General features: G+C 32.0%; 1 protein-coding gene across 3 annotated transcripts in view; it reads left to right on the top strand.

Moving 5' to 3' along the window:
* Window positions 1-2,705: 2,705 nt before the first annotated feature.
* LOC148303310 (uncharacterized) overlaps window positions 2,706-26,401 on the top strand; it is a 126,629-nt gene continuing 102,933 nt past the window's right edge. For all 3 annotated transcript variants that reach the window (XM_088270176.1, XM_088270177.1, XM_088270178.1), the window contains exon 1: window positions 2,706-3,932. In XM_088270176.1, the coding sequence (XP_088126302.1) occupies window positions 3,249-3,932 (684 nt within the window). In that variant the 5' untranslated portion in view covers window positions 2,706-3,248. The remainder of the gene's footprint in view (window positions 3,933-26,401) is intronic.

Genomic DNA, 26,401 nt, shown 5'->3' with positions numbered 1-26,401 from the left:
TGATCACCTTTCCTTCATGTGTAAACGATCAAAATAACACTGCGTTTATATGACGCAGTGCCCTATGCACCATTGGGTGCGGATAAAGGTTTGAAAAAAATCTGTTCTAAGTCAGGTGGTTAGTCTTGCTGACGTGTTGAGTTTCTGGGTTCAAGCTCACTCTTCCACAACTTGATTTTTTCATACTATTATGGCTTTCGCCTAAAATAGTATGAAATTGAGATGTTACTAAAAAATACACTGAATTGTATTCTATTAGTTTGGAGGAATACAATTTTTAAAAATATATTAGAATAAATTCTGTTGATGATAAAATTATTGTTACTAATTTATTCCGATTTAGATTATGTTATGCATGAAAATACCACGTAGATTAAAAAAAAAGTTTATGGAATACATTAAAATTGCGTTTTTAATGATATATTTATGAACAATTTTTTCAGAAAATGTAACATTTTTTTAATACAAATTTTCAATGTTTTTATTCTTATCATATTTAAAAAAATATATGTTTATCCAACTCTGTCAAAATTTAAAAATTGCGTACATGAAATCATACAAACTTACCCCCTATAACGTATTCTTTAACTCGCAAATATTGAATTCAGTACGCGACCGGCTGCACGTGGAACACGTGTTTTAAAAAGAAATATATGGGAATTTTTTTTTGAAAATGTATTGAAAATATATATTTATTTATTTTTTAATTTCTAACGTTTCAATAACTCTTTTCTTTTCTAAAAAAATATTTTTATTTATTTCGAAGAAAAACTTATTTGTTTCAATACAAAAAACGGCATTTTAAGCAAAAAAAAATCGATTAAGATAAAATGTTACCTGGGTTTAAAGCAAATTTACTTTATCCCGCCTTAAAACTACGTTTTTTATGGTACATTACAGAAAATGTAACAATTATTTTTGATGAATTTTTCAATGTGACAATTTCATAATATGTAACAATTAAAAAAAAAAACAATTGTCAATGTAGGCATACGTTAATAAAGTTATACAAATGTATGTAAACCACATTCTTTCAAAATTGAAAAATTACGTACATTAAATCATCCGAATTTGCCCCCTTATAACGTATCCTTTTGTAAATTACTTTCGGTCCTGCCTTTATTTACGTTATTAAAATGCAAATAGAGAAAATGATGCAATATTTATCAAATAAAATAACAAACCCGACGTACTTGCCTCAAAATATTTCTTAACCACGTGAATCCAGTTCATACCATTGAAAAAGCTCGATAAAATTAGCCTTGTTAACATACTGTAAAAGTGTTTTATTAAATGTACGATGAAAATATCACAACGCGTTCATATTGAGACCTTTCTACTCTTAAGTCGAATTTAGTCATACGATTTTCCACTTATTTGAGCAGTGGAAATTGGGTTTATATTAGTTTTCTCAAGTTAGGGTGACAAAGACCTATTGGTTTTTTAGATGAAGAAGAATATGGAAGTCTGGGTATTTTACAGGGCTTACGACTGTCATAGGTCTGGTTAAGTGATCACTTTACACACGTGTAACATTCGCCATGATTGTCAACCATATTACTCTAATTTTTTACTTCTAGATATATTGATCAAATTCAAAACACAGTATGCGAAAGTTCACTTGAGAATCATTTATGGTGAGATGAGGAAAGCTTTTATTAAGCAGAGAGCAAATTTCCATTATTTGAGGTCCGAATCCATGATTTTATTCAAGTACTTGGAAAACGCATGAAATCGTTTTTGTTTTGAGAAAATCGTGTTGTAAATAAAATCTAACTAATTTTTATTATAAAATTTAAACTTTATGATTTTCCATTTTATTAACATTCTTGTTTTTTCTTGTTTTAAATGATTTTATAAATGAATTATAATGTCCGTGCGTTTATTATTATGTATTATGTTGATTTAAAATATAAAGTGATTTAAAAAAAATATATATATATTTTTTTGTTTAAAAATTTAAGAAATTTTCCATGTGTAAAATTGTATAGCATACATTTTGAAGAGATAAAAAAGATGGTATATTATTGCGTTGATTTATTTTTATGTTTGCGTTTTCATATTTTAATTTATATTTTTCAATTTATTTTTACGTAAATAATATGTCACATTTTATTTTTATGATTTATTTATTCACACACACAAACACACCCATATAAATATATACATATAATGTTTATTCAATATTACACAGTATTGGTACCTACCTGAAGCGGAGGGCTGATCCCTTCCTTCATGTGTTAAAATGATCAAGATAATACTGCGTTTATATGATGCAGTGGCCTATGCACCATCGGGCGCGGATGACAGCTTTTATTTAAAGAAAAAAATATTTCCGTTTTTATTATATACAAAAATAATTAAATTTCATACTATTTCTGTAATTCTAAGCGGCTCATTATTAGAAATAGGTATCAAATTGTGGTAGGGTGGGTTCGAACCCAGATACTCAAGAGACTACAATCCGACAATTATTACATTATTGACTGAAAGGCCATAAAACCGTCAGTGCGCAGTGGGCAGCGTACTAACTGATCGAATCGTACTAAATGTTTTCAGTATTTCTTTCAGCTACAGCAGTCCCGAGTGTGCCGCGTCACGTGGTCACCCCCGCTCCCCGCTATCCCCAGTCCTCCGGGCGCTAGTGCTAGCTATTTGCCACTTCCCTCCTCCTCTCCTTTCCCCCCTCCGGCGCTCCCGTCCTCACTCCCGTGCCGACCGTCGCGACAGTAGCGCGCATCCCGAGTCCCGTTCCTCGCTCTTCCTGACCGGATCCCGCGATCGATATCTCCCTCCGACGACGAGAAGAAAAGAAGAAGAAGAAAAAAAGATAGTCTAGTTTCCCGAGAATCAAGAATTGTTTGTGGCGGGTGATTTTGTGAAAGAAAAAGCGGGCGATTGATGCGCAAGCGCCATCCGCCGGTCGATGCCGCGTACCCTTCCCGCCCTCCGCGCTACTGTCGTACTATAACTCTTCGCGGGAGCGAGTCCAGCAGCCCGGCCAGCAGCGCCAGCCTGACAGGTAGCTTCCGCGAGTGCCAGTCCGGAAGTCGCGCGATCGATCCGAGTGACGGTTGTCGCGAGCGCAGAGATCGTTAGAGCGGGCAGAGTGCGGAGTGCAGAGCGAGCATTCGGTCCCGCGCGTCAGCCTGCGGTCAGATGTCGTAAGCGATGATAATGCGAGCGACGCCGCTCGGAGCGCCAGGCTGCAGGAGTTCGAGCGAGTCGCGGTCGCGGGCGGCGCGGGCATGTCTCGCGAGGGGTACGCTCCCGCGGGCGCTCTAGACGGGCGCTCCCCGCGCGCGCGCCGCACGGAGCTGCCCAGCGTGGACCGCTCCCCGTCGCGCGGCTACCCGCCGCGCCTGCGGCAGGCGCCCAGCCCGGAGCAGGGCTACCCGCACGGCGCGCACAGAGGCATGGGGTCCCCGTACTATGACCACGAGGCGCCGCCCAGCCCCGAGGAGCGGCGCGGCCACCGCTCGCGCAGCGCCACGCGGCCCTCGCACCCGCTGTCCGTGCGCTACCAGTCGCTGGACCGCGAGCGCGAGCGCGACCGCGAGTTCCTGCCCATCCGCGAGCCGCGCGAGCGCTCGCTGGAGCGCGGCGCGCTGCGCGACCGATCGCTGGAGCGCGGCCTGTTCCTGGAGGAGGAGCTGTACGGCGCGCGCTCGGCGCGCCAGTCGCCCTCGCTGCGCGACTCGGGCGGCGTGTTCATCGGCGAGCTGCAGCACCAGAACACGGACCTGCAGCGCGAGCTCGGCAACCTCAAGAAGGAGCTGGAGCTCACCAACCAGAAGCTGGGCTCCAGCATGCACAGCATCAAGACCTTCTGGAGCCCCGAGCTCAAGAAGGAGCGCGCGCTGCGCAAGGAGGAGAGCGCCAAGTACAGCCTCATCAACGATCAGCTCAAACTTCTCAACAATGAGAATCAGGTAATTCACCCTTTATTACATATTACGTATTATTTTATTTACAACACTTTCAGTGTGTCCAAATACTTGTTCACAAATCTGGATTATTTCCCATTAGGAATTATTTTTGATATCTCAACATAGATGAAGAAGAATATGGAAATTCTGGGCATTTACGACCGTCATAGGCTGATTTTAGTTAAAGAGTCTCTGCTTAATAAAAGCTTTCCTCATCCCACCATAGATGTCTCTAGTGAACTCGCGCATATTGTGTTACAAGTTTGATCAATATTTTTCAAGAATTTGAGTAGTGTGGTCGTCAATCATGTTGAGATGTCAAAAATAATATATTTATTTAAACATATTATGCACATATGTCACATATATAATATTCCCGATGATTAATTTCCATTGCTCGTATTGGGACATGGGATAATGGTTAACAAGACTGAAAAACAAATAAGTAATCACTGACCCTAATGTCTTTCCATTAAGTATGTTTTCAGTTCATTCATTTTGGATCCCTGACTGGGTTTTATTTTATATATTTTACAAATTACAGTTTTGTATTCATTGATTTTATCACTGGGCGATATCTCATTCATTCATTTTTACAACCCTTACAACGACGCTCTGAGTAAAATTTACTTCGGATATTTTTAGAGGATTTTACAAAAAATCTTTTCAAGTAAAGTATGGAATTATAGTGTTGCTAGCAAGAATATACTTGGAATAGGTGTTCAAATGCTTTCTGCGCAAGTCTTGGGGGGATGATGGAGCGAGGGTAGTGTAATAATCCTGTGGAATGAAATACTTACATACTACGTTTCTAAAAATAACTCTTCCACGCTATATTAAATAATATTTTTTCATTTATTTTTTATCGTTGTTCATTGAAGACAGGAAATTAAAGATTTGACCAACGGGTGTAGATAATTACAACTATATTTCTCGATTTATGTATTAATTTTTAAATCAAACACTGATTTTTTGAGTCTACTAAGCTGTATTTTATTTCATTAATTGATTCGGCAGTCACTGTGTGGTAAAATCTATCCATTTTTAATTAATGTTTTACTTAGTAAATACCACTATTTCCTAAAATCTACCATGACACGTGTTTCGATGCATTCCGCATCATTTTCAAACACCGCATTTTACGGTGTTTGAAAATGATGCGGAATGCATCGAAACACGTGTCACAGTAGATTTTAAGAAATAGTTGTATTTACTAAGTAAAACCGTATTTTATTGTTAAAAAACACATAAAAATTAATATTGTGACAATTGTTTCGCCTAGTTATGGCATTTTCAAACGAATGTGAAGATAAAATAGACTGACGGTCCTTATATAGCTATACAATTCTAATGATAATATAATAATTTCAATAAAGATCTCAAAGTCCACGTTTTTCTTCTATATAACAGTTTGCTCCACACTGGGTATTTATTATATCGACACTTTTGAGGTTATGATTCAAGCGTTACATTATATATTTATAGATATACACGTCCTTGCTCATCACACATAAAATAAATATTTATAATATGATGATATTCTTATCTTCCCACGTTGTTTTGTTTCAACGTTACCATATAATCAAATGATTACATCCCACATTTTTATATGGTTTTCTCTGACTCATGACAAAGCTAACGACCGTGTATGTAGAGTTTTTAAGTGACTATTACTGGATTGGAATCATGGATCCTATCGATATTATCTAGCTTTTTTTTGGGTCTGTAAGTTTAACTTTTGGTACTTGTATTTGGGTAAAATACCTTAAATTTAAAAAAAAATACAGTTTACCGTCTGTAAGTTTAACTTTTGGTACTTGTATTTGGGTAAAATACCTTAAATTTAAAAAAAATACAGTTTACCGACATGATTCTTATCCCAACATAACATTTTTTTGAAGATTGTGAACAAAATAAATCGAAGGTTCCATTAAAATTATTTTGATAAAAAAATATTATAGTACACTAAAAAATTTTGATGTAGAAGAATAATAACTGGACTCTGGTTAATTCTGTGTTCAACTTACTAAATGAGAAGCAACCAATTATAGAGACCGTTCTTCAATACATTTGCATTTTTAATGGGAAAAGCAACGAGTTGATAATATATTGATTGATTGAAAAAATGTGTGATATTCGATCTAGGACCACTCTGCTCGAATTTCGGTAATTTTCACTTGATATGTGACAAAACTGGACTAAAACTAAAACTTGGGCACATAGGACGCAGAGAACCTTAATATATTGTAAACCAAGCAATCGCCATGGATCTTCCTCGAAGGACGTCTAGAGGAAGATTAAAGTATTCATGGATGATGCAGAAAGAAAACGTGATTCAAAGACATGGTCTGGGGATGTTATTCATGGACTTACTAGGACTAAAACTAAAACCTGATCATATTGTGAACCAGGCAATCGCCATGGATCTTCCTTGAAGGACGTCTAGAGGAAGATTAAAGTATTCATGGATGATGTAGAAAGAAAACGTGATTCGTAGACATAGCTTGAGTGATGTTACTCATGGACTTACTAGGACTAAAACTAAAACCTGATCATATTGTGAACCAGACAATCGCCATGAACTTCCTCGAAAGACGTCTAGAGGAAGATTAAAGTATTCATGGATGATGCAGAAAGAAAACGTGATTCGAAGACATAGCCTGAGTGATGTTACTCATGGACTTACTAGGACTAAATTTAAAACCTGATCATATTGTGAACCAGGAAAGATCCATGGATCTTCCTCGAAAGACATCTAGAAGAAACCCAAATAATTCATGAATACCGCAGAAAGAAAACATCATTTCAAGAGATGGCCTAGGTGACGTTGCCCATGACAGAAGGACCTACAACCCGAGTACGAGGAAAGCTGACCCCATCAGTCTATAAAGACGATAAGTTGGGATTGAGCCAGGATGAAGAAGATGAAGTATAACTAGATTTTAATGACAGCAAGTGAGTCTAGAATAGGACCCCTACTCACTGCGACATGGCATCATAGTATTGTATATTGATACATTGAATGCTCCACGCCGAATTAACATCTAACTCTTGATCATGAATTATACTCCCTGGAATTTAATGCCAACATAATTAACCTTCGTACGCAAAGAACAAATAACGATCCATTAATGTAACAGAACTCGTGTGCTCTGGAATTATGAATGCCATTTTATCAGATTCATATATCGGCTGTCCAAACTTAAAACACAGTAAGGGCCTTTTTTTGTAGTACGTTTTTTTTTGCATTTTTGGACTAAGTAGAATCTACTTAGTCCAAAAATGCAAAAAAAAACATGCTACAAAAAAATATTCCTTACTGTGTTTTGAGTTTGGACAGCCGATATGTGTCGCGTAGTTTCGAAATCCGCCAGATATAATTTTATAAGATTCAAAAACAAATACTGTATCGGAATGCTAATTGAGGGTTTTATTGCTTAAATATTTATATACTTGAAAACCCTGCTAAAAAATATTTAAAAACAGCGTTGTATTTCAAATTCCGCCATATTCATGAAACTTGCCTTCTGACCCATATCGGCCAATCAGAGAGCGGGGATAGGTCAAAAATTAGGATGACGTCATTATCGGTTTGCGTCTCTTGTTTTTTTTTAAATACTAAAAATGATCCATAAAAATGGGAAAATTCTCTATTTCATAATATTTTATCTAAATATAGACAAATCTTTGAAACATAAATGTTACCCGGATAATTTTGCATTTTTTGTAAAATCGACTTACATGGATCTGGCGGATTTTGAAAGTAGGCGACACATATGTATATATAAACATAAGCATCCTGTATGTAAGTTTAACTTTAATTTTTTTCATATGGGAATTGAATTTATTATTTATCTGGCTTATTATGCACAAGGTTTATAGATCATTAAGTGGATTTTCGTTTTTTCTAACTAAAATAAAATATGTATTTGGCATATTAAAAGCATTGTCAACTTTGTTGTATGGTAATATAACACTCTCCTTATCATTCATCGTTCACATTGCGTAATACCACATGAATAAACACTTATTCGTGACTACAGGTTTGGGAATAATCATTCCATCATCAGGCTATTAAAATGAAATTATTACGGTCTGACATATCGCTCACTCCTTTCAAGAACGTCATAAATAAAAAATCGTCAATTTTCAGTTGTGCATGTTTTCGGAATGCCTAGAAAACGTACTATATCCCAGCAAAAGAGGCATATTTTTAACTTAATATTTACCCGCTACAGGGCAGAAAGTGTTGTTTTTGCATTTTGAAGAAAATGTATTATTTAATTATTTTTTCAAATAAACTAAATATTTTTCAAATGGAGAAAAACCCTTCAGGTTTAACCTAAAAAGATCTGTTGCACAGTAAAAAGTTCGATAAGTGGCTTGATATTTATTTTTAACACATTGTATTATATTTTTAAACTTTGAAAACGTTCTCCTGAAAAATCAAGTTTTTTTTTATTTATGACGTTCTTGAAAGGAGTGAGCGATATATACAAAAATAAAATTTTGAAAGAGAGAAATAAGACAAATGAATCACATTGAGAATATTGTTAAAAGTGGATTTGAAGATAAATTCAACTTTAAGTAAGGTAAATAAGCAAAGTCAATAATAAACGCAACTAAGAAAAATTTAACCATTTTTTTTAAACAAATCATTAATGTTTATTCCATTGAATGCGTAAATATCCCAATCTTAAAATACTACAATGAAGACCCTCAGAAATTAAAAATATGTTTCCAGTTATAAAGTGATGAATCACAAAAAATTCCTGAATTTATTTTCGGCATCAAACTATGAATGTGTTTCATCATTTATAATCATACTTGTATACAAAACATTTTGATCAGGTGGCATTATTATTTCATCATATTCATAAACATCTGACTGTACCCGGCCACGCGTTGCTATGGCTCAGTATGGTTAAATAGAAATAAAGAAAATATAAATGAAGACACTGAATTACGGATATCGAATTGAAACAAGACATCTTTAAATAACTTCAAATAAAGAGAATCGCATATCTGCCTCCGTAGTGTAATGGTCAGCACGCTCGGCTACCGTTCTGGAGGTCCCGGGCTCGATTCTCAGAGGGGGTCAAATAAATATAAGTGACTTTTTTCATTGTAATATTTATTCAATATTACCCTGAACTGGTGGTACCTGAAGCGGAGGGCTGATCACTTTTCCTTCATTTGTAAACGATCAAGATAACACTGCGTTTATATGAAGCAGTGCCCTATGCACCATTAGGGTGCGGATAAGGGTTTTATTATTATTATAAAGAGAATATTACGTTATTTAACTAACTAACTAACTAACCTTCAAGCCGCTTTCCCGCAGGGGTAGGCAGAGAGAATAGAACGCCATGCCACACTGTCTTTGCTAACATTCTTCGCCTCCATATTCATGCGTCTCCTCATACATACCCGCCGATTATTTCGACTCCTGACCCGGTCGCTTTCAAATATTTGACATACCTGATTGTGCCAAGTTTTCCTCGGTCTTCCTCTCCTTTTTCCGAGTAAATTTGCGTCACAAATTTGTTTAACCGTTTTTCCTCACTCTTACGTTTAACAGGTCCAAACCATCTCAACACACCTCTCTTATTTTATCGATAATGCTTATCTTGCATTCTTTCCTTATTTCACTAATGAAGAGAATGTTATTTTATTATTCTTAATAAATACTTGTAGGGGAATATATTGGTATTTATCTAATAAACGCTTAAAAGCAAACATCGTTAAGAAATGTTTGGTTAAAAGTAAAAATTGCTTAAAAATGCTTTTACCGTTTTTCAATCATTTGTTTTAGACACGCTTCTTACCTAATATTTTTTTATATGCCTATTTATGTCCAAACCATCTCAACACACCTTTCTTAATTTAATCGATAATGCTTATCTCAGCCCTAGCATCCTTTCCTTATTTCATTGATAAAGAGAATATTATATTATTTTATTATTCTTAATAAATACTTGTAGGGGAATATATTGGTATTTTTCTAATAAATACTTAAAAGCAAACATCGTTAAGTAATGTTTGCTTAAAAGTAAAAATTGCTTAAAAATGCTTTTATCGTTTTTCAATCATTTCTTTTAGACACGCTTCTTACCTAATAACCCTTTTTTATATGCCTGTTTACTGTACCCGTTTATCGTTTTAAATTTTACATTTTGCCTTGTGTTGGTTTTGTTAATTTTTTAAATATTTTTTCTTTCTAATTTGTATTTCATTCTTGTTAACCTTAATCCAATGAAAATTTATCATCTTCTTCATACCTTCATCCGCACCAGATGGTGCATAGGGCACTGCATCATATAAACGCAGTGTTATCTTAATCGTTAACACACGAAGGAAAGGTGATCAGCCCTCCGATTCAGGTACTAGTCGAGAGTAATATTGAACAAATATTAGAGTAAAACAATCACTTATTTTATTAATTAATTTTAAAATCAAACACAGATTTTTTGGGTCTATTTAATTGTATTTTATTAAAAAGCACATGAAAATTAATATTGTGACAATTGTTTCGCCAAGTTTTGGCATTTTCAAACGAATGTGAAGATTAAATGGACTGACGAATGTCATTCGTTTGAAAATGGCATAACAAGGCGAAAATATTATCACAATATTAATTTTTATGTGTTTTTTTTTAATAAAATACGAGTACAACTTAGCAGACTCAAAAAATCTGTTTAATTTTTAAATTAATTCATAAATTAAAATGGAGTTCTACAAATCAAACGCCAAATTAATGAATAAAATAACTTACATTTATTCGACCCCCCCCCTGGGAATCGAACCCGGGACATCCAGTACGGTAGCCGAGCGTGGTGCCCATTACACTACGGAAGCGGACAATGTAAATTAGTCATCGGGAATATTATATATGTTGCACTTATGTATTAAATATGTTTTAAACTAAATAAATATATACCTACATAATTATCAACTGTAACAATAATTATAAAAACAATTATTGTCACACATAAAAAATGTTTAAGCTATTGCAGCAGTGACATTGACAAGGGAAGTTGTGTGCGTCACGCATACTAGAGCACTTAGAGCTATAATGTTAATGATTACCATACGTACAGTTATTACGTGTGGGTGTGAGTGTCTTGGAGTGTGTGTGAGTGCCCAATATATCAGTAAAGTGATTCTCAACAACCATCTGGAACATATGAGTTACATCTGGTAAAGCTGACAAACTGACAGACAGGGGTGTAGCTGAAGTGAGTGAACTGTTAAATTTGTTATAAAATATTTTATTTACTGATTAATTTTTTGTCCACCTACGTGGTGTAATGGTTAGCGTGTTTAGCTACCGTGTTGGAGGTCCCAGGTTCGATTCCCATGGGGGGTCAAATAAATATAAGTGATTTTTTCACTGTAATATTTAAACAATAAAACCCTGGACTGGTACCTGAAGCGGAGGGCTGATCACCTTTCCTTCATGTGTAAACGATCAAGATAACACTGCGTTATATGACGCAGTGCCCTATGCACCATTGGGGTGCGGATAAGGTTTTTTTATATATGTAAAACGTAAGAATTTTTTATATGGTATATATTATATATTTATACGCGGGTATTATGTTAGTACAAAGCTATTTAACATAGTACAAGATAACGTTTTATAAGTAAGAACGATATTTTCCAATCTTAATTTGTTGATTCTGGCTACACCCATGCTCCAATACCAGACAGAATTCAAGCCGTATTTGTTAAACTAAGTTATCCTTCCCCATAAAAGGATTTAATATTATGATAATATACTAATATAGATCATGGCAAGGATGTTGGGTATTTATTTTATTTTAATTTCAGGAAAAAATAGGTAAGGAAATTTTAAACAGCTTGTAATTTGACCAGTTAATTTATTTACAACATTTTGAGTGTGTCCAAATACTTTGAGAGTTTATACAAAGAGTTATTTTAACTAACTGCTAACTAACTAACCATTACGCCGCTTCCCCTCAGGAATAGGAAGATAGAATAGAAAGCCACACTACCCTGTCTTTGCAAACATTATTCACCTATTTCACATTCAAGAATTTCCTCATACATACCCGCCGATTATTTTGACTCCTCACCCGGCCGATTTCAAGTATATGACACATCTGATTGTGCCAAGTTTTCTTCGATCTTCCTCTGTTTCTTTTTCCAACTACATTTGCCTCGTAAATTTATTTAACCGTTCTTTCCTTACTCATATGTTCTACATGTCCAAACCATCAAAACACACTTTCTTAATTTCATGGATATTACTTATTTTAAGGAGTTATTATTGCATTATTTGGTCCGCCTCCGTAATGTAATGGTCAGCACGATAAGCTACCGTTCTGGAGGTCCCGGGTTCGATTCCCAGGGGGTCAAATAAATAAAAGTGATTTTTTTCACTCTAATATTTATTTAATAATACCCTGGGCTGGTACCTGAAGCGGAGGGCTGATCACCTTTCCTTCATATGTAAACGATCAAGATAAAACTGCGTTTATGAAGCAGTGCCCTATGCACCATTGGGGTGCAGATAAGGGTTTTATTTTATTATTTTATTATTATTACATTTCTTAAATGTAAAAATATTGGAAAAAAGCCCAGGTTTATGAATAAGTATTTGGACACACTCAAAATATTGTCAAATATCATCAAATATGAGCTTAAAATACTCCAAATACAAAACCACATTTGTGATAAATCAGCGAGATTACAGTCTGTTCACAGTTATTTTACCTCTAGTTTCTTATTATATTTTTTTTAATTATTTAAACTGCCAATTGAATAATTTTAAAAATGTTCACAGTTCTTTAACCTCTAGTTTTTTTTATATATATATTTTTTTAAATTATTTTTACTGCCAAATAAATAATTGGATAAAAACTAGAGGTAAAATAACTGTGAACAGACTGTTGCTTTAAGTGATCGGATCCAAGAACCGAATTAAATAACGTCTTCTTTGAAAGAAGTCGTTATTTCATTCGCTTTTTATATTCGATCGCTCTTTTCTTGGTCTATATAACTACCGTTTCTCACGTATGGGAAAAGTTATTCATTATTTTGCTTTTGACAAAGATCTTGAAGTTAGCTAATTTCCTGAAAATTTCGCTTGAAGATGAAAATCGCTTTGTGTATATACGCAATATGTAATATAAACAAATCTTTCGTTCTTTGTTCAGAGTAAGTTGCTAAGAAAGTTTGAAGTTTGCGTATTGTACGGAGTAGAGAGACATTACCACTTAATAGGGGGTTGATCAGAATTGAATGAGTTAGTAGCTCGGTATGAATGATCCGGATTCATTTGTAAACTTTATAATCTTAAAACTTTATTCAATGTGTCTACATATCAAGCGTTCATAGTATTGTACGTAAAACTTTGTATATTGTTATGTTTTAATACAAATGATTTTATGTTTTAAGAAACATGGTGCCATACAAACATTCAAAGCCGTGATCTTATTTATTTGTATTTCAGATTCATTTATACATTTTATCAACTCGGCTTATTTAAGTTAGTTTTTTCACTATAATTTTCAATATTACCCTGGACTGGTATCTGAAGCGGAAGGCTGATCACCTTTCCGTCATGTATTAACGATCAAGATAACGCAAGAATCAGATAGCGTTTTTATGATTGTTTTGAATAAAAAGATTATTATTTTTTTCTTTTTTTATTTTCTTATTTTTTTATATTTGGCATCTCATCAAAGATGAAGAAGAATATGGATGTATGGTCACTTACGCAGGATTCGGATCTCACATACTAATATAAGAGTTTCTGCTTAATAAACAGCTTCTTTTCATCTCACCAATAGATGTTTCTAGTGAAGTTCTAGTGATTCAAGAACAATGTTTCGAAATTGGTTCATATATATAGAACTTCCAAGAGTTTGAGTAGTGTGGTTATCAATAATGGGTAGAATTGGAGAATGTTACACGTGTGTTAAGTGATCACTTAAACCAGTCTAAAACGGTCGTCAGCCCCGTAAATGGCCAGACTTCCATATTCTTCTTCATCTTTGATGAGATAACAAAAAGAATATGAAAATAACTCCTATAATTGGAGATAATCCAGATTTCTGAACAAGTATTTGGACACACTCAAAATGTTGTATAAGTTTATTCAATGTCTCTACATATCAAACATACATATAGTATTGTACTTGAAAGTTTGTATTTTTGTTATGTTTTAAGACACAACACTGGTGACATTTAAACACTCATTCCAACATTCAAAGCCATGATAGCATTTATCTCCGAATCGGATTTATGTGTAAACTTTATCAACTTAACACACTCCTTATCATTCATCGATCACTTTATGCAATACCTACTAAAAACATTAATTCGTGAATACCGGTTTTAGAATATTCATTCCATTATCAGGTCATTTAAATGAAATTTTTACGGTCTGACATTTGTACAAAAAAATATATGAAAAAGAGAAAAAAGACAGATGAATCACAATAAGAATATTTTAAACTTAATATCCACTTTTAAAAATATTGCCATTTTGAATAATTTGTCTTTTTTCTCTCTTTCAATTTTTATTTTTGTGCAAATGTCAGACCGTAACAATTTAATTTTAATGAGTGGTATTACTCAAAGTGAACGATGAATGATTAAGGAGAGTGTCATATTACCATACCACAAAGCTAACAATGGTTTTTATGTACAAAATATTTAAAAAAAAATCGTGTTTGAGTTTGATATTTAATATATAAATTAAAATGGAGTTCTACAGATGAAACGCCAAATCTATAAATAAGAATTAATAAATAATTATCCGTCATTATTCTTTGAATTTCTTTATAAAACGTGATCTTCGCGAAATACTGGAAAAGTTTACAGCACGATGCCATTTTAATTTAATATGAAATAATAAATTTCCGTAAAAGCGTTCGTGAATATTTCTGGAAACACCTCGAGGTTTCCACCGCCGGCGCCGTTCTGTTCTCCTGGGGGTATTTTACACTGTGTACTCAGTAAATTCCCTTAGGTATTTAAAAACACCCTGAAAACTTTAAATTACCTTAAAAAAATAAGCTTCAAGAAGTTTAATTCAACATTTCAGAAGCGAAATAATTTTTTTATATTTTTAATTGTGGTTTGCTTGGAAATAAAGCACAGAGTTGGTAAAAAAGATGAATGAAAATGTTTTTTTTTTGTTGGTTTTATTAAAAAACCTTTCAGCGCAAGCCAAATTGGCAGTGTACAACGGAGTCCTGGTTCCAATCCTAATGTATGGAAATGATTCATCGAGTTGTCAAATATATTTATTGTTATACGCGTAAACGTTATACAACGAACGTTCTAGATTTTCTGATCAAATATTCGGACACATTATTTTGAATCAAAATAACTGACCAAAATATATTATTTTTTGACATCTCATCAAAGATGAAGAAGAATATGGAAGTCTGGGCATTTACGGGGCTGACGACCGTCATAGGCTGGTTTAAGTGATCACTTTACACACGTGTAACACTCACAAGATTCTGTGAATGAGTATTTGGACACACTCAAAATGTTGACCAAAATATAAGTTAAATAAAAAAAATTAATAACATTTTCAAGCAGTTAATAAATAAATAAATAAATAAATAAGTAAATAAATAAATAAATAAATAGATCTAGTGTGAGATATCATCAAACGAACTAAGCGGCGTGGCTCGGCAGTACGTTTGTCCATCTTAGTAGAATTAAATGCGAATAAAAAATAAGAAACAGCTAATTTCTTCTTCATCTTTCAACATCTAAAGGCACAACTCTAAAATTAAGACGAAATAGAGGGACATTTCAAAAATATCATTTTTTTTCAAACCCTTATCCGCATCCCAATGGTGCATAGGGCACTGCATCATATAAACGCGGTTTTACCTTGTTCATTAGTGAACACATGAACATTAAATACATTTGATTTTTAATTTAAATTTTACTTGATAAATACCACTTTTTCTCAATATCTATTGTGACACGTGTTTCGATACAGTCTTCTTTCATATAAAAAGATCGATATATCGTGGATGTACTGGCATAAAAGTTAACTCTATCCCTGTTTTTTTATTTTTATTTTTATTTTATTTTTTTTTTTACAAAAATACATTTTTGAAATACAAAATAGGTAAATATACAGAACATCTTGTATATAACGTTTCTACCTCTCTAATAAAGTAGATACTTGTGTTTAGAGAGGGAGTTCGTTTCACATTTATTTTTATTAAAGCTTTTAGCCTGTATAAAATACCGACTATTAAACTTAATGTTGAATTTTCTTTCAAAACCACATAAATATGACATTTTAAACTTTTTAGTGTATTTAGCTAGTTTATAGAACGTTGAAAACCTTATAATATTCTTTTTTTATTCATTTAATATATTTACATTTTTATTTATAACATAATACATTTGAATCATTTATACATATGGAGAACTTTTGTATTTCGATTCGCTGTGCCTCTCCATAAAATAGACTGTGCTCTTGTGCTTGGAGAGGGACTTACACTCGTGGTTTAATGTTATATAATAAAAGATGTAATGGTCTTTTTTTGTATATTTTTTCAAGATTAAAATGTATAGAGCTTTAATTTTTTTCTTAAGTATTTTTATATGATCTATTTTTTTATTTCTTTAGGGAGTTTATTGAAATTTCTTTAGGGAGTTTGATTAATATGCATCATTAAGTCAAAATTGAATATTTCCAAGTGAATGTTTTTGCCAGTATACCCTCGTGGGTAACATATCGTTATGTTTCGTATCAAACGGAGAAACCTAAATTCAAACCATTTCATAGCACATGTAATATAATAATTTTGACTTCACTATTGTTCGTACAAGTGCTGAGGAGCAGAATTGGCATTGGCTTCTGGCCGGACGCCATCGCATGTTGTCGGCCGATACCTGTTGAAACTAAAATGCCACCTGGTAGAGACGACCCGTGAACACATATGTTCTTCAATCAAATCCTGGCAAACGCGAAATGCCTTAGGGAATTTACAATTGTGTTTAACAAACCTACTCGAGGTCTGCGTACATTTTCAAAGCAAGGCACGCGATATATGCACATACATACATTACAGGATATTTTCACGTTTAATTACAGGAACTATTATTTTGATATCTCTACATAGATGAAAAAGAATATGGAAGTCTGGGTATTTACAAGGCTTATATATATATATATATATATATATATATATATATATATATATATATATATATATATATATATATATATATATATATATATATATATAACGTGGTAATATTTTCCTTTTGAAAATTAAGTGTAAATAATATGTAAAGTGGGTGTATAATAATAAAATAAACAATGTGTTGCTTTGTAATTAAAGTTTATTCTTAATTTATCTTTATAATAATTTTTATATCTATCTATCTATCTATCTATCTGATTCTGACAGTTAATAATATTATCGTAAGTCTTTTGTTTTCTCCTGAGCGACGCATGCGGCATCTGGTGGTAGAACTGTTTTATGTAGGTACTTTTTGTAAGTACTTAATAAAATGTATAGGTAGGTACCTAGTTATTTTATTACATCTCCCCCCTTGGGGATGAAAATTCATAGTAAAATTTTCACTCGTCTTCCGGATCATCTTCTTGTATAAGTTTAGTGATATGATAAAGTTTTTTTTTTTTTTTTTTCTTTCTTTCTTTTTTCCTTCTTTTTTTTCTTTCTTGTTTTTTTTCTTTCTTCCTTTTTTTTTTCGTTCTTTTTTTTCTTTTTTTTGTATTTTTTTTTCTTCTTGACCCTTTTAAAGTAGACACAGTTTTTCTCAATCCATTTGTTTTTTTCTTTTGAATTCCTTCATTTTTATTCAGATCTCTTAAAGTATCTTCTAATATAACCAAATGTACAACTTTTAATTGTTCATCTGCATTTTTATTCGATTCTAAAACTGGATTCCGGCTTAGACAATCTACTTCTAAATTCTTCTTTCCTGGAGTATATTTTATTTCATCTTTCGTAGAAGTTTTTTCTACTTTATTTTTATTTTCATTTTTCAAGCACTGTTTCTGTGTTATTTGTATGTCTTCATTTTTATTCTGATCTTTTGAAATATCTTCTAATTTAACCAAATTTACAACTTTTAATTGTTCATCTGCATTTTCATTCGATTTTAATACTGGATTCCTGCTTAGACAATCTACTTCTAAATTCTTCTTTCCTGGAGTATATTTTATTTTATCTTTCGTAGAAGCTTTTTCTACTTTATTTTTATTTTCATTTTTCAAGCACTGTTTCTGTGTTATTTGTATGTCTTCATTTTTATTCTGATCTTTTAAAATATCTTCTAATTTAACCAAATTTACAACTTTTAATTGTTCATTTGCATTTTCCTTCGATTCTAATACTGGATTCCTGCTCATACAATCTGCTTCGAAATTCTTCTTTTCTGGAGTATATTTTATTTTATATTTTGTAGAAATTTTTTCCACATTATTTTTATTTTCATTCTTCAAGCACTGTTTCTGTGTGATTTGTAAATCTTCATTTTTATTATTAATCTTATCATCGTCCTTTGTTTTAAACCAGCATGTTGCTTCAGGGTGATATCGAGTTCCCTTATTTAATTTTTCACAAATCTTACATGGACTTTTATCTTTAATTTTATCACTAGTTCTTAGATTTCCACGTCTTCTTTGATTATCTTCTAATCGTTTTCTTTGATCATCTTCTAATTTTTCTCTCTCACTCCGAACATATTGTAGTAATTGTTTTAATACATCTAATGTTTCATAATCCATTTCCATTTAACAAAATTGTCGTTTTATAACGTGGTAATATTTTCCTTTTGAAAATTAAGTGTAAATAATATGTAAAGTGGGTGTATAATAATAAAATAAACAATGTGTTGCTTTGTAATTAAAGTTTATTCTTAATTTATCTTTATAATAATTTTTATATCTATCTATCTATCTATCTATCTGATTCTGACAGTTAATAATATTATCGTAAGTCTTTTGTTTTCTCCTGAGCGACGCATGCGGCATCTGGTGGTAGAACTGTTTTATGTAGGTACTTTTTGTAAGTACTTAATAAAATGTATAGGTAGGTACCTAGTTATTTTATTACATATATATATATATATATATATATATATATATATATATATATATATATATATATATATATATATATATATATATATATATATATATATATTTATATATATATATATATATATATATATATTTTATATGTATATATATATATATATATATATATATATATATATATATATATATATATATATATATATATATGTTACATATATATATATATACATATATGTTACATATATATGTATATATATATATATATATATATATATATATATATATATATATATATATATATATATATATATATATACATATATATGTAACATACCTGTGTATCATATAATTGACTCATAATTTCTTCTGTGGGTTCTCGGAAGCATCTGTGGTGAATTTGAGTAAGCTTTTTATTTTAGCAGAGACCCTTACTTTTGAATGTATGTATGTAGTGTAATGTTGGACGCATGAAAATAAGATTCCAAATTTTTATGAAAGTTACAAATTGACCAGTTATTTTATTCACATTTTGAACAAAGTTTTGATACACCCAAAATGTTGTGAAATTCTATCTCGTTATAATATGTCGATTTTTTGGTGTAAAGAAAAAAATAATCGGAGCTAAAGTGAAAATTGTTCTGCAAAAAACCAGTAAATACCTACTTAATCTTCTTATAATATTCTTTCTTAAATATTTTAATAATCTGGTACTTCAAATGGTATAGGACTTTGAGAGGTTAGTTTATAAGTTCATCAAATTCCTCGCGTTTATAAGGCCTCGGAAGTTTATGAATTCATTATAAGTCCAATTGATCTCTTGAATAATACTTTGATCCTTAAAAAAATACAAGCTGAGTCGGATTTTTCATTATTTCTATGTTTTAACATTCAATTCTAGGCTGTATATTTTCATATAATTTATATTTGAAGCACTAACTTTATGATTTTCTATTTTATAACTAAAATGTAACTTTGTTTTAAAATCGCTGTAAATATTTTATTATAACTTTCTTATAATAAATAATTTAAAGAGATTTTAAAACAAAGTTACGTCTTTATTAAATTTATGGTAATTATATAAATTTTCATTTCATTAGACACGACACTAATCTTAGACATTATCTGGGCAAGTGTGGACATACTGCAATTAGGATCGATATAAAAATTTGACCAATGACCAAATCGACTTCCATTCTCAATCGTTAGACATTATTTAACTCATTGTTTTTGCTTTTGAGCTGATTAATGATAAACGAATTTATTGTGACTAAAAAATAAAATTAAAATTAAAATAAATATCAAGCACCTTATTGAACTTTTTACTGTGCAACACATCTTTTTAGGTGAAACCTGAATGTTTTTTCTCCATTTGAAAAATATTTAGTTTATTTAAAAAATTAAACAATATTTTTTCTTCAAAATGCAAAAATAACACTTTCTGTCCTGTATCGAATAAATATTATGCTAAAAAATCCACTTTTGTTGGGAAACAGTACATTTTCTGGGCATTCCGGAAACATGCACAACTTAAAATTTACGATTTTTGATATATGACGGAGTGAGTGATATGTTGTAATATGTTTAAATAAACAAATAAATCATTATTTGTCCGCCTGCATAGTGTTGTGATGTTATGATCATTGGGTATCCGGGTTCGATTCCTAAGGGGGTTAAAAGATGTGTTTCCTCACTCCAATTTTTAATTAATATTACCCTTGTTGGTACGCAAAGCGAAGTATGTTTTATTTTTTATTTTTCAAAATTAATAACGTTTTTTTAAAATGCTTCTCTGCAGGTAGGATAGTAAGGATAGGGAAGGTAAATGTGAAAAATACACCCAGAATAATTGAAAACAAATCTTTCTTGAATTCATTTTGCAATTGGCGGAAATCGAACCCGCGACGCCAGTTTCGCAGTCGAGCGTCTACCCAACTACGCCACGGCGCCTGTTATATGTCAAACGTTTTTAAAAAATAAATATATTTTTTAGATGAACTTCAAACTCATCTATTTCGTTATGACATTTAAATGTTGCAAAATTAGGATCTTCTTTTCGTCGTTGATGCATTTTCATGATATACCCTATTAATTTGAAGCTAGTGCCTTTGACGCATCTGGAGTAATGGAATTCCGATGTGGGTAACGTAACCAATAGGTCGTCTAGCTCACTGGCTCAGCGATAGCGCTTTATATGTGGGGTGGAAATAGGGGTTGGAAGATGGGGGTAAGTGCATTATGGAGAGCTAGTGCATCTTAAGCGATTTGCACTGGCGGCGGTGGAATGCGAGCAGACAGGGGAGTGAAACAAAGCATTTTAAAAATTAATTATTAATGAAGAAATATATTTTTCAAGTTATCTTTTATATTGAAAATATGTAAGAATAATCTGACTTATTTTCATTTTCTTCTTCTTCAAATCCTCATCATATAAACGCAGTATTATCTTGATCGTTAACACATGAGGAAAGAAATCATTTTATGCAAATATTTTTATAATTTATGTCCGCCTCCGTAGTGTAATGATCAGCACGCTCGGCTACCGTTCTGGAGGTCCCGGGTTCGATTCCCAAGGGGGGTAAAATAAAAATATAAGTGATTTTTTCACTGTAATATTTAGTCAATATTACTATGGACTGGTACCTGAAGCGGAAGGCTGATCACCTTTCCTTCATGTGTAAACGATCAAGATAACACAGCGTTTATATGACACAGTGCCCTATGCACCATTGGGGTGCGGATAAGGGTTTTATTATTTTTATTATTTATTATAATTGATGCAATCAAAAAATTTTCATCGACGTAAGATTATTATTTTCTAGAAATTTTTTCCATTATCAGCATTAATTTTACATTGTAAACGTGTAAATGAAAAACTTAGTTTGTATAATATTACGTGTGTGTGTGAGTGTTTATGTATGTATGTATATATATATATATATATATATATATATATATATATATATATATATATATATATATATATATATATATATATATATATATATATATATATATATATATATATATATATATATATATATATATATATACATAAACACACGCACACAAACACACATGATAAATGATTATATTATGTTATAAAATAACAAGTATATAGTTTTTTCCACATATATTTTATTTGACCAGCGACCGGGTTTCGTCGTTACCAATGTTTTCAGACTGTATCTAAATAAGTGTGTATATAGTGACAGTAATATAAACACAAATTTAGATACAGTAATAAAAAAAGAATATTTTTCATTTATTTAAAAAATTGTGTTTAAAAAATGTTTCGATGAAACTGAGCTTTGAACTTTTCTTTTCAAAACATACGACAAAAGCATTAGATCTTATAATTGACAGTTTCCAGTAGAATTTCCAATCAGAATAATAATTACATCGTAAAATACATAAATTTGAATAAACTCGAAGCCACGTACACAACACTTATTTATATTCCATTACAAGATATCGCTCACTCCTTTCAAGAACGTCATAAATCAAAAAAACTTGATTTTTCAGGAGAACGTTTTTAAAGTTAAAAATTAAACATATTGTATTAAAAATAAATATCAAGCCACTTATTGAACCTTTTACTGTGCAACAGATTCATTTTAGATAAAACCTGAATGTTTTTTCTCCGTTTGAAAAATATTTGGTATATTTAAAAAAATAATTAAACAATACCTTTTCTTCAAAATGCAAAATAACACTTTATGCCCTGTAGCGGGTAAATATTAAGTTAAAAATATGCCTCTCTTGCTGGGATATAGTACATTTTTTGGGCATTCCGAAAACATGCACAACTGAAAATTGAGTTATTTTGATTTATGACGTTCTTGAAAGGAGTTAGCGATATGTCACCCTGTTTGCGCTCCCCTGAAATTTACCATAATTTAGAATAAACTCTATGATCTGGCAGAGCGAGTCACCATTATACTCGCTATCTCGATGTTATCATTTAATTGGATGTCATTGTGACTCCACGGAGCACCCTCCCCTCTATCCCCCACCCAGCTTCCTGCCCGCTGCATCCATAGCCCGGCTGCACGCCTGGAAATTCCTTAGAAGCCTCTCCGGAAGGAAATCCGCTTTCCGCGAAGGCGCTTTTGTACTATTATAATTAAATTATTCTGAATATTAATAAAATATTAGTATTAATCAGTCTTGATAATGAAGCGGTTAGCTTTGAAACCGGTAGACGTTATAATTAAGTTATAATAATATATTCATTGTGATATAAAAAAAGTTATGTTTTAATTATAAAATGGAAAATCACAAAGTTAGCGCTAAAAATGTAAATTATGTATATTGTTAATAAAATTAGGATAGATTACACAATTATTGAATTATATATATGTTTTTGTTATTATTTTTTGACAAGTCAAGAATAAACTTAATATATTTTCCAAATTGGAGATAATCTAGATTGGTGAACAAGTATTTGTTCAAATAAAAAAAAATTCAAGGATATTTTCCAGCGTTTCTCGTGTATTTGAAAATAATCCAGGATTCGAACCTCACATACAAACGAAACAGTATCTGTTCAATAAAAAGCTTCTTTTATCTCACCATAGATGTGTCTAGTGAAATTCTAATCACTTTAAACAATATGTTTCGAATTTGAATTTGAAGTAACAAGAATTTGAGTAGTATGGTTTTAAATCATGGGTAGAATTGGTGAATGTTACACGTGTGTAAAGTGATCACTTAATAAGCTAATGATAGGTCATAAGCCCTATAAATACCCAGACTTCCATATTCTTCTTCATCTACGTTGAGATGTGCCAAATGTATGGCTTTTGCCCAAAAGCTTTCAACTATTTGGTATTGTATAATAAAGCTACGAAACGATCAAAGTATTTTGAAAGTGAAATATTTATTGTCTCACGCCATCTCGACCATAAATTATTTATTAAATTATGCAGGGAGAATTTTGCTGTAGTATATTAAACTTCTTTGAGTGTCTTCTGCTGTAATTTAATACAAATTTTGAGGGACATTTCTCAAGGAGTATTCGCAGTGTACTTGATCTAAATGATTTTAATTCATTCCTTGGCTAAATTCCAAAATTCTCGATTCGATTGACTCTGTGTTCTGCCGTCCATAAACGACTTGGAGTAAACATTCGCGCTTAATTCTGTCGAAATAAATTAAAGTGTTTATTTTGTAACAAGCGATAACTAAAAATAATTTCAAATAAATAGGTCTCGCCCTTCTGTGTTGAGTTTAGTGTACAGCAAAGCATCGATATAACGGACTTATTCGGAGGAGAAATTGTCCATTAAAGTCAAAAGTTCGTTTCATAAAAATAGGTTTAAAATACATCAATATATATCAAAGTACAAAATACAAAAAAAATTATATAAATAAACAATACAAAACACAAACAAAATTATATTTATTGTCTTGGGACACTCGTCGTGGAGAAACGTTGCTGTTTGATATCGACGCGCTTGCTTCTTGTAATCCTTGCATTGAAAAGGAATCAAGTTTTGTTTGCACTTTTGAAGTTAACTGTTTTTTTACAACATTTTGAGTGTGTCCAAATACTTGTCCACAAAATCTGGATTATCTCCAATTACAGGAGTTATTTTCATATAACAATCCCCGTAAATGAGTCAGCCCCGTAAATTCCCAGACATCCATATTCTTCTTCATCTTTGATGAGATGTCAAAAAAAAATACTGTTTTATTTATATTCAACTCTAAAATGACAGAATTGCGTTTAAAATAGTTATAGTATAATATATTTTATAGTTAAACTTTGTTATCGGACGAATAGTCAATGAATGTTATTAGATCGTCGAGTGATCTTACAACTGATAACTTCATAATCATAAATGATGTCTGAAAACTTAAAGTTTTGAGACATAATTTGTGGCGAAACTTGAATTTAAGCATGTTTTAAATTACCAGGAATTTTTCATGTTTTTCTACATTTGACCAAATTAAACGTTATATAGAGGTACGTTATATCAAGGTTTTACTGTATTTGGATACCGTGTTCGACTTCTAACAGAGTCAAAATAATTATGACCAATTTTACGTTCTAATATTGATTTAATATTGCTCTTGACTAGCACCTACCAATATGTTCAGGGTTGATTATGTATTTGACAATAAAGTTGACACTGCTTCGATAAAATGCAGTTCCAACTGAATTTACAACAGGTAATCGATGTCCTGAGCAGGGTTCTATAATTTCACCCTTTAAGTGGTATCCTAAAGGCGTTATTTTAATAGATAGAAATAGAAATAGAACTTCACCGACAAGACACATAAGGTGGCTCGGTGAGTCTCTGCATAAAAATAACATGTCAATTTCGTTTATAAATTTGCAAATATATTTAAGAAATAAAAAAAAGAAATTCTGTTCATATATATGCAAGACACCTAAAAAAACACATTTTTAATTATTTATTTATTTAAAACTTTTTGTACAGAAAGAGAGATAAGTACATTGGCGGGCTTATTGCTAAAAAAACAATATCTTCCAACAGATCAAAAACAGACTAGTGGTATTGATCAAAACGTTTGATCCCATGTATAGATGTTTGCAATCTGAGGGTTGATAGTACAAATAACTACAAAAGATGATAATAAGGAGGACAAAGGAAAAAAGGGAGTTGAGGGAAGGAGAGGAAAAAGCTAAAGGAGGAAGTTTGATGGACAGTTGGGATTCTAATGATAAATTGTAATATTATATACTCGTTTATGAATTTTCGTAACAAAATCTTAATAATAAAACAGTAAATTTAGTCCATTATAAAAAAACTCGTACTTCTGACGAGTATACTCAATCCGAGTATTTTAAAGTGTACTGGAAATAGTCGGTATCGTTAAAAATTCAAGCGATGACCCCAATCTAGAAGGTATATCTTTGTAACTTTTCCTACATTGTACGAGTTAAGTAGAACATATTGATAGTCACCTATCAATCGTCTCCTGATTTATAAACTTTGCACTTTCTTCTTTTGATCCGTGTCTGCGCTGAATGGTGCAAAGGGCACTGTAACTTGGTCGTAGTAATATGAATTATGTTAAACCTAATCATAAGGCACGTCGAATAAGTACCGTAATCGTCGCAACATCTAAACTAACTTACTAATAAACTATAACGCAATTTTTCGCAGCGATGGGCAGAGAGAATAGAACGCCACACTATTCTGTCTTTAAAAAATTTCTTCGCCTCTTCCACATATATGAATCACCTTATATATTTACCCGCTAATTATTTCAGATAAGTATTAGATATACCTGATCATAAAAGTTTTCCTCAGTCTTTATCGGCTCCTTTTTCTTAACTATATTCGCCTCGTAAATTTATTTTACCGTTCTTTCCTCACTCATTCGTTTGACATATCTAAACCATCTCAAAACACCTTTC

Source organism: Brachycentrus maculatus, unplaced genomic scaffold, assembly GCF_059751285.1.
Source record: "Brachycentrus maculatus isolate JH-2025_06_01 unplaced genomic scaffold, ASM5975128v1 h1tg000373l, whole genome shotgun sequence".
NCBI classification, from domain to species: domain Eukaryota; kingdom Metazoa; phylum Arthropoda; class Insecta; order Trichoptera; family Brachycentridae; genus Brachycentrus; species Brachycentrus maculatus.
Note: the sequence above shows the minus strand (reverse complement) of the source record. Positions and strands in the feature narration are given on the sequence as shown.